Source organism: Cantharellus anzutake, assembly GCF_015039405.1.
Source record: "Cantharellus anzutake strain C23 chromosome Unknown EI90scaffold_21, whole genome shotgun sequence".
NCBI classification, from domain to species: Eukaryota; Fungi; Basidiomycota; class Agaricomycetes; order Cantharellales; family Hydnaceae; genus Cantharellus; species Cantharellus anzutake.
The window spans coordinates 225,214-240,026 of NW_024066971.1; the positions used below are offsets into that span (position 1 = coordinate 225,214).

Consider the following 14,813-nt stretch of genomic DNA (forward strand, 5'->3'; position numbering starts at 1 on the left):
TACCCCACCACCCAGTCCTCTCCTACCTCCTCCCCCTCCTTCTTTCTTTCTCTTCCCCTATTTCACTTTCTCTTTATTTTCTCTTTATTCTACATGGACGACCTTTCTTTGTATCAATGTACCATTGACCCACCCACAGCATGCTTATGACACACCCAGCCCAGGCACTTCGGGCGACTCCCTGCTATAACCAACTCTGTCACGACCGACAAATCCTGGGGCTCCGTTGTAACGGGTCTATCCAACTAGACTCGCGACAGGAAAGAGGGGGGATAAGGATCTCACTGAGGGTCAGGTCTGAATGGGTATATTGGTCCAGTCGAGTATGGTGCTCATACTCTCTACCAAACTATACAGCGGGTCACGGAAGAGTCCGATAGATAAATAAGGAAAGAGTATCACATGACAATAAGAAAATGGAAACATCGGCCTCTAGACACCGGAAATGAAATCAGAAAAATAAGGAAAAATAAGGAGTGTGTATAAGAAGCATGTGAGAGTGCATGCTATGTGTCTAGGATGTGGGGAGTTTGTTGAGCATGGTGGAATCGCGGGATTTGGCTCGTTTATGGTACACTGGCAAATCCCTGTTACACCGTCAGCGGCGAATCAATGCCGATAGGCGAATCCACTGACCTGAAACCCAATCTAACCAGCCCCCAATCCGATGTCTGCCCCCCTGCCCTATCAACCATGCACTGCATCCAGACCTCCACCCGCATCTGGACTTCTGCCCGCATCCGGACCTCCACCCGCATCTGTACCTCTGCCCACCTCCACACCCTCTTGACCTCTGCCACTCCTGGTTGCCCTCCACACCCTGTGGTCAGGCCAACACTCCCCTCCGACCTTGCTGGCCATCATGCTGCCCTTGTTTGTGACGGCACTGACGGACCACCCTCTGTTGTGGACTTGTCAGCACCACGCTGATTTCCATGTCCCTTCACGGACCTGTGTCAGCACCGCACTGACCCCACTTATTTGCGGACTTGTATCGGCGCCGCGCGCTGACCTCCACTTTTCTCTGGCCATCTTGTCACTCGGCAGCATACCATTCATTCCTTGCCGAGTGCCTATATTGTTCATCCATTCATTCGCTTAACTTGCCAATATTGGCTCTTGATCCATGTGCTGATGCACTTCTTATTACCTGTCAATATTGGCACTTGATCCGCTTTTGTTTAGTTCATTGCCTCCCATTTCCCGGGCTCTTGTCCTTCATTCAGTTTGACAATCCCCGCTTATTTCCGTGCCGGACCGCGCCGGACTGACCAGTCCTTCTGTGTTTCCCTCCTGCCTATTTATATCCTGTAAATACTTTCGGGGACCTTAGTCTGAAATCAACTAGAGTACCCCCCCTGTCTGGTCTGAGTCCCTCCTTCTGCAAAGGGGGCTTCCCCCCTCTGAGTCCGTGCTCGCGGAGTCTGCGCTCCTCCTATGGGTCCGCTCCGCCCGCAAGTCTTGTTTGAAGTCTGCTGTAAGTGTCAGTCTGTAAATACGGGATCTCCCCCAAACGTCAAGCTCAGGGCACAGCGCTCCACCTGAGTCGCTGAGGCCGCGATCCCACTCTGCTAACCTTGAACAGCGCTTCCGGACGCGCCGCATATTTCCGCCCGCATATCCGCGCACGCGCTCCAACAGACCTCTGCATCACCTCCGACCTCAACTCAGACAGAACCCAATCCGTCTTCCATCCATCTTCTGACAGTTTGTCCGACAATATCCCAGTCTCTGACAAGCATTCCAGTCTCTGACAAGCATTCCAGTCTCTGACAATATCCCAGACTCTGATAAACTCGCACATTCACAGCAGACACCCTTGGGATCCCCCACAGGGACACCCAGGTGACTACAGCTGTATGTGAGGGTGACATGGCACCCATCATGTGACCCAAGCCACATGTATATAAACATACCTGAAGTGGGAACCAAAGAAGTAGCCTTCTTTTCACCCTTTCCACTTCAGGTAAGTAGCATAGCATTCCCCTTTAATAATAATAACACCCTTTCCACTTCAGTCTAAGTGGCCAGGGACTGCCTCCTGAGCTGGGCCTGCCAGTACACATGCCCGCTGTAGGAGAAATAATATTCAAAGAATAAAACAATGATCTATCAGAATAGTCAACAAACAGGTGACAAGTTCAGATGTTTAACAGATCTCATGATCTTTATGAGACTGGACAGACATTAGAAGATCATTATAAATTATCTACACCCATGTAGCATGAGATTTAATCTACTACAAGCATGCCTAGAACCTGGCATAGGTGTAATATTCAAAGAATATATCCCTACAACAAGAAAATAGCACATAGACGGCAGAATAAGAAGGAACATTGGGAAAGAAATGTGAATATCTCGGGAACCAGTAAACTTTTGACTGTAATCCTTTTACCATCTGAAAGGACTGTTTCTAAACTTTATCCACGGTTTTGTTTCATTCTAAAAGCTTCAAAACCGACGGAGATATCGCTCAAACGGCGAAACACCTTATAATTCATATATATTTATTTGCTAATTCTTATAAAAAGTAATGTGACTCAAGGGAAATATATTGGCGCCCGGAAGTCTGGCGGACCGAATACCATATGACAGAGTATTCCCCGGCGCGGGCGGACAGTTTTTGATCGCATCAGAAGAGGAGAAAATGCTAAAAAACCGGATCTTGTATATTTTCCCATGATTCATCAAAGCTTTTTGATTTTAAGCTCAAATAAATCGGAACAAAGGAATGATTGATGATCTGGATCTCGGATCATAAGCATGAAGTGATTCAAAAGTCCGCGGATTAGTTAATTAATTGGGAAAGCTCTAGAACATTAGTAATGATGTGGCTTCACAAAAAGGGGTGAATTAGAGAACAGTCTAGAAAGTTCCTTTATAGCCGAGTCATTTCTAAAGATAACCGTTCGTAATTAAGGCGGTGTAGAGCATAGCTTTAGCGCTACAAGACCCCGCTAAGATCGGCCCAAAAGACAAAGAACTGAATTACTTATTGCTGAGTCATGTCCTAAGTCCATTATTAAGCTTACACAGCCCAAGCCCCTATATCATTCTAGAACTATCTATAATACAAATGTAGCACATGTAACTAGTGCGAGGCATGGGAGTAGAGAGGCCTCTGAAAAGCATAAAAGGCCGCCGCTTCTGCCCCCTCTCAAACCTCAGGTAGAAATGTTTAATTCTCCTCACCAGTGGTTGGTTCGTTTGCTCCAAAAGATAAAAGCAAATATTAGTTGTTAGCTAATATAAAACTAACACTTCACTCTAAGCGTGAGTTAGGGTCAGTTAGACACAGCTGAACAAAAGTGTCATAGTGAGAATTAGTGAGAATTTGGTGGAGGGACTTCTTAATTGAATAATCTCTCAGCAATACTTGGTTATCACACCACAGGAGAAAAGTGAGCGATCCTGAACCTGCTAGATAGCTAGCACGCACTCTAAGCGATAGAAAGAGCAGTTTGGTCACTCCTGTATTGAGTAACATTTATTGCGGAATTATTTTATTAGTAGTTTTCCTTCAGTAAATTATCAGGAAAATCACATCCTACTGAAAAGTGGTATATCTAGGTGTAATATTGACTAGAAATCATAGTAAAGTCAATATAGAATTTTATCCATAGACGATCTATACGTCAGGTGAGATCGTTGGGGGGTGTTTATTGTTGTTTAGACAGTGAACAATTATATATTTGGCAACCAAAACACGGTCAGTACGCAAATCAGCACAAACTCTAATATCGTTATTGGATGTAGGAAACTGGTTACATAAGGTGATCCAGCTCCGCTCCTTCACCGCTCCACACCCCATGAGGCTTCTAGTGTCAGGCATCTCACCCAGGCCTCCTCTACCCCAGACATGTCCCTGACAGCTACTCAGCCTATCTGTAAGGGATTAACCTTACTTCACTATAATTCCGATTATAGTGATATCATTATGTTGCATCGCTATAATTCCCATTATAGTGATGCTATTATTTCTTTATTTATTTGCGCCGAGATATGTAATTTACATATATATACCTCGGAGTAGTTGTAAAGGCCTGGTAGCCTTTTACCTCTACCCCGTTGAATATAGAGCACATTTAAGCTTATATTTAGACGGACTAACTGAGGCCTGAGGCGAACGGGGGAATGGAACGTTACCATCCCCAAATAAGTAAGCAACCTTTCACTATCATACTGCAGCCATGGAGAAGCACCAACCTGTGTATAAAGCTTATACAGTGGCTCCAAGGCAAACTGTACAAATGAGCGTTTATCATCTGGGTGACAGTCACCGTAGTCAGCTTCATACTATGCTTCCCTGTAGGTGGGTGTTGGCTTCAATGATCATCATGTTCCCCTGGAGTCTCACAACAAGGAGTAGGATGGGATGGGAGATGTAACTCCAGGTACCATGAGAGGGAATGGAATGAAATGGGAGCTGTAAAGAGTGGATAACATCGTTAGAGCGGTGGGTATCGCTATCCTGAGTGTGTGCCTTACTGTATATACAGGCTGCGCAGGGCCTCTTAGGGATTAAAAAAGTTATACAATGATCCCCCTGACCCACAGTGTGACCAAGGTGGACTGGTGAATGTGGAGTGATTTCATCAGACTCAAAACTCTTCAGTATGGAGTGAACCTACAAAACCCCTCTGAGATGAGTGCAAAAAATCACGTGTTTGATGAATTTACACAAATATGAAAATGATGATATTTTTTTTGAATCCACCAATTACAATGAAGGAAATGAATAGGATGCAAGTGTGAAGACGCACAGGCAGGGGCCTGGGCACCTTCATAACTGTGGGGCATTTAATGGAAGGGAACAGAAAGTTGCATGCAGTAAGAAAAAAATAGTGGATGAAGGGGGGTGAGGGAATTGTGAGGCCAGTTTAACTGTACATATATATGGTTTGGTCGAGGCCCCCAGTGATGGTGGTTTGGCTTAGCAGCTGGTGCTGGATTCTCTTCAATCCCATGTCTGGACAGGTCCTGGTTTGAGTCCTGTATGGTGTTTCTTTTTTCTCTCCCTTAGAAAACTTTGAGGATGAAAAACTTCAATTCCAAGGGGTGATCAATGTCATGAAAAATGTACATTGGGTGGCTTTTGACTTTGTGATCAACCCTGGATCCGTGGCTGAAATTAACACTTTATATATTACTTTTAGGACCGGATCCATGTGAGGTCTACTTGGTCTAGTGGATTATAGCACTGTTTATGAGCCTGTCTCCTCCTTGCTTGTGCAGGTTTGATTCATTCTTGGTGGATTTTTTTTTGCCACAGTTATTGCATGAGGATGACTTCAATGTATATATAACACCAATAAGCAATGCTACTGAAGAAATTGCACGTTGCCTTCCCAGACTTACTCCATGATATCCAAATGATATAAACCAGGGGACTGGACAAATGACATAAAATGGACAAGCCTGGTATCGAACCCAGGACCTCTAGCATGTGTCACGGCCATGCATTCCAGCCCATTCCCTGCCTGTCCCGATGCCACCTGAGCCTGTCCTGCTATGCGAGCATGAGTGCAAGCCCCAACCCTCAGCCCTATTCTCCTTGAGGACCCCCTGCTCACCCCCCGCTTGCCCCTAGGCTCCCCTGCACCTGGCCAACTCCCCTCCAGCCACACCAGCTCTCCCACCCCAAGTCCACCTCCAGCACCATGCCCAGTGTGACTCCTCCTACTCCGCCTGCTTGGCCCTCATCAGGCCACTATCATTCCCATGCCCAACTCCGAGTCCAGTGCTGCTACGATACCATCACTGCTATCGCGGCCCTACACTCCTTTGCATATTTATCTGTTATTGTTTGTTTTGACCCTCAGTCATCACTGGCCACTGTGTAGCCAACCCTGCTCTTTGTTCCCTTTTGCTTCCAGACCCTTCGGCCTTCGGCCCGGGTCCGCTTCCATTCATTTCATCTTCCTATATATATCCTGTATGATACATTATAGTACTTTAGCTCTAATCCCAATTTGACCATGACTCCCCAAGTTCTGACCCCAGCAAGGCAACCCCAGTGAGTCTGAAATAAGGGCCAAGAGACAGCTAGGGGGCACAGCACTCCTTTAGAGTCGCTGAGGCCAAATGCCCTACCCTCAGGCCTTGTTCATGGCATTGCAGCCATCACAGCCTATAGCGGCCCACAATGGCAACCCTCAGTGCCGACCCCAGACCCATGTCTAACAGTGTGCATCCATACACTACTCACCCCTTATGCCAGGGAGGTTACTCCATCCCTGATGGTTAGGGAGGTTAGGCCATCCCATATTCCAACAGCTACACTGCACTAAACAAACCCTATTCCAAGCATGTTCTACAATACACTGTCATGACTGACAAATCCCAGGGCTCCGTCAGTGGCGAATCAATGCCGATAGGTGAATCTGCCCAAAACCCATCCTAACCAGCCCCCAACCTGATGTCTGGCCCCCTGTCCTATCGTGAGACTTGGCCAACAATCAGAACCTAGACCCTGCCGGCATTCCGACCTTACCTCCAGTTCCCGAGCCCTTGGCACTCCTGGCATTCAGTCCCTCCAGTTCCTATGCCTGCCTTGTCTCCATCTGAACCACACTCATTGCTTCCCACTATGTGGTCACAGCCATGCACCACTTCCATGCATTCCACACCCTCTGCCCACTTCTGGTTGCTGTCATATCCATACAATCCCGACCTCCGCTCCGGGCTCCTGGAACTCTGAACTCCGACTTCCGGAGCCCTACTTCCCTTCCGTCACCTTCTCCTTGCCGACTCCCAAGAGGTTATCCCACCTCCGGCTCGGACACCACCTTCGGTCCGACTCCGGAACATTCCGGGTCCGACCCCAACCTCGACACCTTCCAGATGAGTACGCAAAACCTATGCTCCCGACTCCGGACCTCCGCTCCGGTATCCCGTTCACGTCTCGTCTCTGGAACCTCCGGTCTTAGCTCCGACCTCGGACTTTGACCCCACCTCCGCTTATACCCATTGTATTGGTTAGCTCATTCCATTTAATTACCTTTGCCAATATTCCGGAGTTTAACCTCCGAGTTCGGACTTTCCGGACTTACTCCGGACCTTGCAACTATTGCATTGTCCATTTCAATTCCGCTATTCTCCCTCATTCCTATTTGGGCTGCTGCTTCCTTTCTATTCAGTCAGCTAGCCATTCCCGACTCCCATCCTCCTTCCTTCCTTCTTGGGCCTTGGCCCTTCATTCCTCCCTTGGGAAACACCATTGAGTCAAACACTTGACCCTCGGTGTTGTTCCTCTTTCCATCTCCCTTTGTCTCCTTTTGTCCTACCCTTGTTCCTTTTGATTCCGGACCCCTCCTTATATACAATGTACCTAGTAACTTGTAACCTCAGTCCGAAATCGACCTGAAATGCCCCCCTAGAGACTTCCTGCTCACCTACTGTGAAATTAAGGACCAAATGGACAAACAGCAATGGCACAGCGCTCCACTTGAGTCGCTGAGGCCAAGGTCCCTCCACGCTAAGTCTCCGATTCCACTCCGGAGTCGTCTGTTTCCGCCCGGTTCTAACAGTTGCCCTTGACACCTCTGGTCAGGTCAACACTCCCACTCCCCTCTGTACCTCTGTTGGCCTTCATGCTGTCCTTGTGTGAGAGTACTGACAGATCAACCTCTGTTTGCGGACTTGTGTTGGCACTGCACCAACCCCGCTTATTTGCAGACTTGTATTGGCACTGTGCACTGACCTTCACTTTTGTCCTCTGGCCATTTTTGTCACTCGGCAGCATACCATTCATTCCTTGCCAAGTGCCTATATTGTTCATCTATTCATTCGCTTAACTTGCCAATATTGGCTCTTGATCCATGTGCTGATGCACTTCTTATTACCTGTCAATATTGGCACTTGATCCACTTTTGCTTTAGTTCATTGCCTCCCATTTCCTGGGCTCTTGTCCTTCATTCAGTTTGACAGTCCCCGCTTATTTCCACACCAGACCATGCTGGACTGACCTGTCATATCCCGGAATCCCGACCCCGCACACTCCCACCACATCACACCTTCCTAACAACTTCACCATCCCCTACACCATGCCTCCCCACTCTCCAAATCACCTTCCCTCCTGGCTGTCTCAGCTCCGGTCGGGTTGCAGCACACCGAACCTTGGCTACTCCCATCCCGGAACCTCGGTCCCGAGTCGGAACATTCGGAGACCCCGGATTTGCTCCGATATCCTGACGGACCTCCGACATCCCGTGACATGCCCTTAAACCATTCCCTCACCCACTTCATTTATTGGAGTCACCTAACATCCTTCGGACACGCAACTCCGCTTTCGGAGCTAACCGTATCCTTCGGTGATCTCCTTCACGCTATCACTTATTAGTCATCTTCCATTCTTAGCACGACTACCTTCTTACTACCATTCAGTCGGCTAACCCCCCTTCCCCATTTGTCTTCCCCATTCATTTTCCGGCCTCCAACTCCGCCCTCCTTGGCCCGACACCTCGGTTCCCCGTTTTAGATATCGTTCGGAACCTTTCGGTACCTCTCGGTATCATTCGGTACCTTTCGGTGTTTTCCCCGTTTTGTCATTTCGGGCTTTGACTAAAGTCCTCCCCATCCACTTTTATAAATACACGTAGATTAGAACCTGTAGTTCCTCAGTTCTAATCTCGACTAAAATGCCACCCCAAGTCCCTCTGAGTGATTCCTGTCTCTGTTCTACAAGACACCTCAGACATAAGAAATACAAGGACTAACAGAGACGTAACGGAGGCACAGCGCTCCCCCCGAGTCGCTGAGGCCGCGTCCTTCTTAGAGCCTCTTGTACCATCCAGCAGAACTGGGCTCCCTGAGAAGCTTTGGTTCATCACCGGAGCCCTTGGACCCCCTCTAGTTGAGCCCCCGCCTGCATTCGGACTCACGCATTCACCCCTTCTTCCATAACCGACGGGTTTTTGACATGACCAGCCCTTCTGTGTTTCCCTCCTGCCTATTTATATCCTGTAAATACTTTCGGGGACCTCAGTCTGAAATCAACTAGAGTACCCCCCTGTTCTGGTCTGAGTCCCTCCTTCTGCAAAGGGGGCTTCCCCCCCACTGAGTCTGTGCTTGCAGAGTTGGCGCTCCTCCTACAGGTCCACTCCACCTGCAAGTCTTGTTTGAAGTTCACTGTGAGTGTCAGTCCGTAAATGAGGGATCTCCCCCAGACATCAAGCTCAGGGCACAGCGCTCCACTTGAGTTGCTGAGGCTGCGATCCCACTCTGCTAACCTTGAGCAGCGCTTCCAGACGTGCCGCATATTTCCACCTGCACATCCGTGTGTGTTATAGGAATGGACCTAGAATCTTATGGTCCGTGACTATGAACAATCAAGCCTTTGGTCCCTTCACCTTTATTTCACTGTCAAACCCCATGCCAAGCTTTCCCACTGGGTTTTGGTGCTGGCTGGGGAATTTGTTGAGTTTCAAGGGACTTCCCTTGACCATTGTGACTTTTATATTAGATAGTTAGAAGTCATATGATGTGTAAGGCAGATGCCGAAAAATGTCTTTCTGCATTATCGAATACATAACCCACAAACCTTGTACCGCAATTGTAACATCCTCACCTTTGTGCCACCACTGTAAACTCAACCTGTAACCTCGGAACCATGTCCACCTCCCTATTCATCCTCTCCATGACAAAACCGCAGCGAGGAGGGCATTCCCACACCCAACCTCCTGCTGCCTGCTCCCACCAGTCCACTGGGTGGTTGAGCGGTCACTCCCATCCAACCAGAAGTTCCCTATCAGGAACTGTAGCCTATCCCACCTCCTTAGGAGAGGGATATAGTCCAGGCAGCTCCAGAATGTCTGGCCACGCACCCGCAGGTCCCACTTCCCACAGTCACTCACTACCGTGCACTGGTCCACCAGCCCGCTTTCCCCAACAACTCCCACTACCGGTACGCTCCCGTGAGCGCCAAGTCACCGATAGCCACCAACTGGGTGACTCCCTTTGGGAGTCCCAGTATCCCACGCTACCGGTACGCTCCATTGAGCGCCAAGTCACCGCTAGCCAACCGCTCCCAGCACACCCGCTACTGGCATGCTCCCAGGAGCGCCAAGTCCCCGTTAGCAGACAGCCAGGTGGCTCCCTCAAGGAGCCCATGTCATACTCACTACCGGTACGCTCCCAGGAGCGCCAAGTTACCGTTGGCCAACCCACAGGTTACACTGCCAGACACTCATCCCATTCCGCTCTCCCTCCGATGGCTACGCAGCCACCTCCATTAGTGAGCCGAACGGTTCAGGTTGGGTTCCCCGGAACCCATTCCTGTAACAGTGTGTGTGTGCTCCAACAGACCTCTGCCACAACCTCTGACCTCGACTCAGACAGAAACCCATCCATCTTCAGTCCATCTTCTGACAGTATGTCCAACTCTGACAGTATTTCCGACTCTGACATACACAAGCACTGTAATGGTAATTAATAATTTTAGTTTGGTAATTGGGTTGGGGAATAACAGGGAGGGGACAATGAGACCGCACACAATGAATATTTATTACATAATAACGTCACATGTAGGCAATGGTCGTTGGCTGGTTTCTAAATCAATTCCCATCATTTTTTTTGTTCGGCCATGATCACGTGTATATTTCCTTTTGCACTCATCTCAGAGGGGTTTTGTATGGGGTTGGCAAATGAGGGAAGAGGTCTGAGAAAATAAAATGTCACATGATTCCCAAAATATGGCCATGGCACTCACCTCAAAGCCACTCCATTTAACCACACAACTTCTATTAAGTGTTGTATAATTATTGCCTGATAATAATATTAAAATGCATATGTGGTATGGGAACTCACTTCGAAACAGGTTTATACATAACTACAGTATGTTGGAAATGCACGCACTTTTCTCATGCATCAGGGAGATTCTCAGAAATCTGAGTGACCAAAACCTGCGTTCACACCCATAGAGCAATTGTGCCAATTTTGAAGCGAGTTGAAGTAGTGGAAAGTGTTAGAACTGGGCGAGGGTGGCGATTCCGGAGGGGAACCAGAGACTTAGCAAGGAGGGACCTTGGCCTCAGCAACTCAAGCAGAGCGCTGTGCCATTGCTGTTTGTCCATTTGGTCCTTAATTTCATAGGCAGTGAGCAGGAAGTCTCTAGGGGGCATTTCAGGTTGATTTTAGACTAAAGGCCTAAAATGAGTATGTACAAGCGCCGATATATATAATGGAGAGGGTGAAAGCACAAGGAAACAAAGGGGGTCCAAATCGGAACGAAGGCGTCCAAATCGGAACAAAGGGATGACAGAAGCGGAGCGGTACTGAAGGTCATAGGGCAGAACCTGTGGTACATCCGAAAGGAGGTAAGGAGGGTGAAGCCCAGAGGGGCAGGAGGATGAGGGGAAGTGGGGATGATGACTAACTGGCTAGAATGGGAAGAAGCAGCAGTCCAAATAGGGATGAGGGGAAAATGCGAAAGATACATTACAAGCAGTGAAAGTGCCAAAGATGATCTGTGGAGCTCGGAGGTTGTGGAGCTTCTGGAGTTTATGGAGGCAGGGTTGAAAGTCCGAGGAATATTGGCAATGGTGTTTACGTAGTGTGAGGTCACCAATGCAATGGACTAAAGCCGAGGTGGAGTCAAAGTCCAAGGTAGGAACTATGACGGAGTCTCAGAGCGAAGGTACAAGTGGTGTCCGAGTACGGGGTATGGGACAGCGGTGAAAGGTCGTAACTTGGTGGAGGGTCAGCAGAAGAGGGTCAGAGGGAAGAGAGAGGAGAGAGGAAAGGGGTGGGGAGTGGAGGAGAGGAAAGGTGTCAGGTCCGAAGGTGAGTGTCGGAGCGGACAGGAGAAGGGTAGGAGAGTGACGGAAGGGTGGAGGTGTCGTGAGGAGGAGTAGGAGGAGGAGTGAGAGGAGTGATGTTCAGTCCGAGATGAGTATCAGAGCGAATGGAGATAGGGTAGGAGAAGGACAGGAGGGTGGAGGTGGCATGAGGGGTGAGGGGAGGTGTGGTGTCAGGTGTGGTGTCAGGACCGAAGGTGAATATCGGAATGGACAGTGGTAGGGTAGGACTCCAGAGGTGGTGAAGATGGAGGTCCGGGAGTCAGTTCGGGATCGAGTATGTACAGATATGACAGAAAGGTACTGTAAGGGATTAACCTTACTTCACTATAATTCCGATTATAGTGATATCATTATGTTGCATCGCTATAATTCCCATTATAGTGATGCTATTATTTCTTTATTTATTTGCGCCAAGATATGTAATTTACATATATATACCTCGGAGTAGTTGTAAAGGCCCGGTAGCCTTTTACCTCTACCCTGTTGAATATAGAGCACATTTAAGCTTATATTTAGACGGACTAACTGAGGCCTGAGGCGAACGGGGGAATGGAACGTTACCATCCCCAAATAAGTAAGCAACCTTTCAGGTACATTCCACTGCTCTGAAGCTGAGATGGATGTGGGCCCTAACTCTGCGCAACATATGTCTGTACTGATATAAAGACTGCACCGAAAAATATTCCAATGCCACTATAATACCCCTTGAAAGTTTTGGGCCTTCGCATGCTGTAATCACCAAGTTATGGGGGGATGCAACAAAATACAGCCTCATGCACCGGGAATAACTTTTGAACCAAGTAGAATTTCAAAAATCTGAGTGACCAAAAGTTAGGCAGATAACACATCTACCAACATGCCAAAATTCGAGCAAAATGGAGGGGGTTGAAGGTACATTTGAAACTCACCTTTCCCAGAATGCCTGGATAGGTGCAAAAATGGATCACATGTCAGGCTTCACCGATGCGCACTTGCCCAACTTGACTTTGACATCTAGGTCTCTTGCTGCTTTGGCTAGGCTTACATTGGGCTCAAGACTCAACCTTCCCATATCCCCTTCCTAGTCCCCCAAATGCCAAGGGATAGAGCTGCTTGGAAGTATTCCAAAAAAAAAGGTTTCTTCTCCCAAAACCTGACAGATCAACAAAGCTCAGAGGACTAGTTTGGCTAAATGACAAACAGATTACATATTAAATGAGAATGCATTGCCAGGACTATCAACTTGAAGTCGCCCAACCTTTGGACCTATTCCGTGACTGTCTGGCCACTATCTCTGTCACCGCTTGTTAGCGTGCAGTCTCATGGGGCTAGACTAGCTGGGAAACAATCAGGGGAACCAGCAGAGGAAAATGTGAGCAAAAATGTGCCCCAGTTCAAAGGCATGAAATTCTTGAATCCATCACTCCCACTGCTGAGCTGCTATCACCATCCAACCCAAATGTCCCTCCCAGCACCTACACAGACAAAGCATATTTACCTTTCCAATTCTTTGGGGGGGGGGACAATTAATCGCTTGCGGAAAGACAAAACAAACCTGACAAAGGCTGCTCATCGGATGGAGATTGTGCTTAGATCACACATGGCTCAAAAAATCATTTATGTATTCATTTTCGCGTGTAGATAACCACCGATCGATGTTGTATTATTGTTCCCTGAGTTTTAACGTAGCTTGCAACCTAAAGATGAGGTCTTGGGAGAGGGGGGGACGGCGCGGCCACGATCGAGCCATGTTTCGCTTATGTAAGCGTCACAAGGTCACAGCCTTGTTGCCGACCCCCATTTTGTAGGTTTTCTCCAGTACGGTCACGCCCTGGCTGCCGGAGCATTCCAAAGTGTCTTACACAATGTCGCAAGCTTTCTTCACTGATCCACTGGGCTCTTGGCCATCAGACGTTCAAGACATATCACTCGAATGCAGCACATTTTCCGCTTCTCCCAACTCGTACATAATTGTTTACAACGAGGAATTCGTCATCAAGAACTTATTGAAACCAAACTCGGTCGACGTTGATAATGAAAGACTCGGGCGTGAAGTTGATATGACGCTTCTCGCTGGCAATCCTGGTTGTGCCATTCCGATCATCGGCCGCTACTTCAGTCATGGGATGATAATGGGATTTATCACACGGTTCGGGAAGTGCATCACGCAAGGACCAAGAGACGACATTCGCCCAGAGTACCATGACCATCGCCTCTCAGTGATTCAACAGTTTTGTGCCCTGCTGGACAGGCTACATTCCAAGGGTATCATTCACGGAGACGTGAAGCCATCTAACCTCGTCTTTGATGCGGCAGACAACCTACGATTCATCGATTTTGCCGAGGCCGTGCTCGAGTCTGAGCCCCCGTGCAGACACGCCTCAACAACACGCTACGTCTCGCCTTCTTCCCTGAAAACTCGTTCTCCCTTAACCCGTGCAGACGACCTGTATGCAGCTGGTATGACGATTTGGCACATTTATACCGGGCATTTACCGTTTGAAAACATCGAAGAAGATGACGTGGATTTGCTTATTGAAGAGGGTCTTCGCCCAGATCTCAGTCTAATTGACGATGAAGGCGTCAGGGCTCTAATTAGCGAATATCTAGATGGTGGTGAATGAGCTTTTCTACGTATGTATTACGGAGTCGGCCGAATGAATGTGCCTGATGATATGATGACTCGTGCGGAATGAGGCAAACCGTACAACTGGACTCCGATTACTTAAAGCAACTGTGCTGACAAATTTGTCCACGGCGGCCGCGGAACCAATTGGGTTCATTTCTCGATGAAATTGAAATCATCGGCATAGATATCGCCCGCCCTTTGCCGTTCCTGGCTTTGCATTGCGTGGCTTGTTATCACTCCACGGCATGTTTGCATAACTACAACCTCCAGTTTACATTTCCCAGCTCGGGCCCCTTCTTCCTCCTATAAAGCTTCTTCTCTTCCCGGACTTTCCTCTCTTCACCCTTCCCTTCACTCCATATACTCATGGCAGACATCGACGAAAAGGATTCCCCAATATTCGATTC

The 14,813-nt window shown here is 48.3% G+C and overlaps 1 protein-coding gene across 1 annotated transcript; it reads left to right on the forward strand.

The window, feature by feature from the left end:
• The first annotated feature begins 13,573 nt into the window (after positions 1 to 13,573).
• On the forward strand, positions 13,574 to 14,461 carry EI90DRAFT_890736 (kinase-like domain-containing protein). The gene has a single exon (XM_039068200.1). The coding sequence runs from the start codon at positions 13,643 to 13,645 to the stop codon at positions 14,399 to 14,401; it is 759 nt and encodes a 252-aa protein (XP_038916411.1). The 5' UTR covers positions 13,574 to 13,642; the 3' UTR covers positions 14,402 to 14,461.
• Positions 14,462 to 14,813: the final 352 nt, after the last annotated feature.

Excerpts from the sequence above, each read along its gene's own strand:
- EI90DRAFT_890736 (XM_039068200.1), top strand. The coding sequence starts at position 13,643 with ATGTCGCAAGCTTTCTTCACTGATCCACTGGGCTCTTGGCCATCAGAC.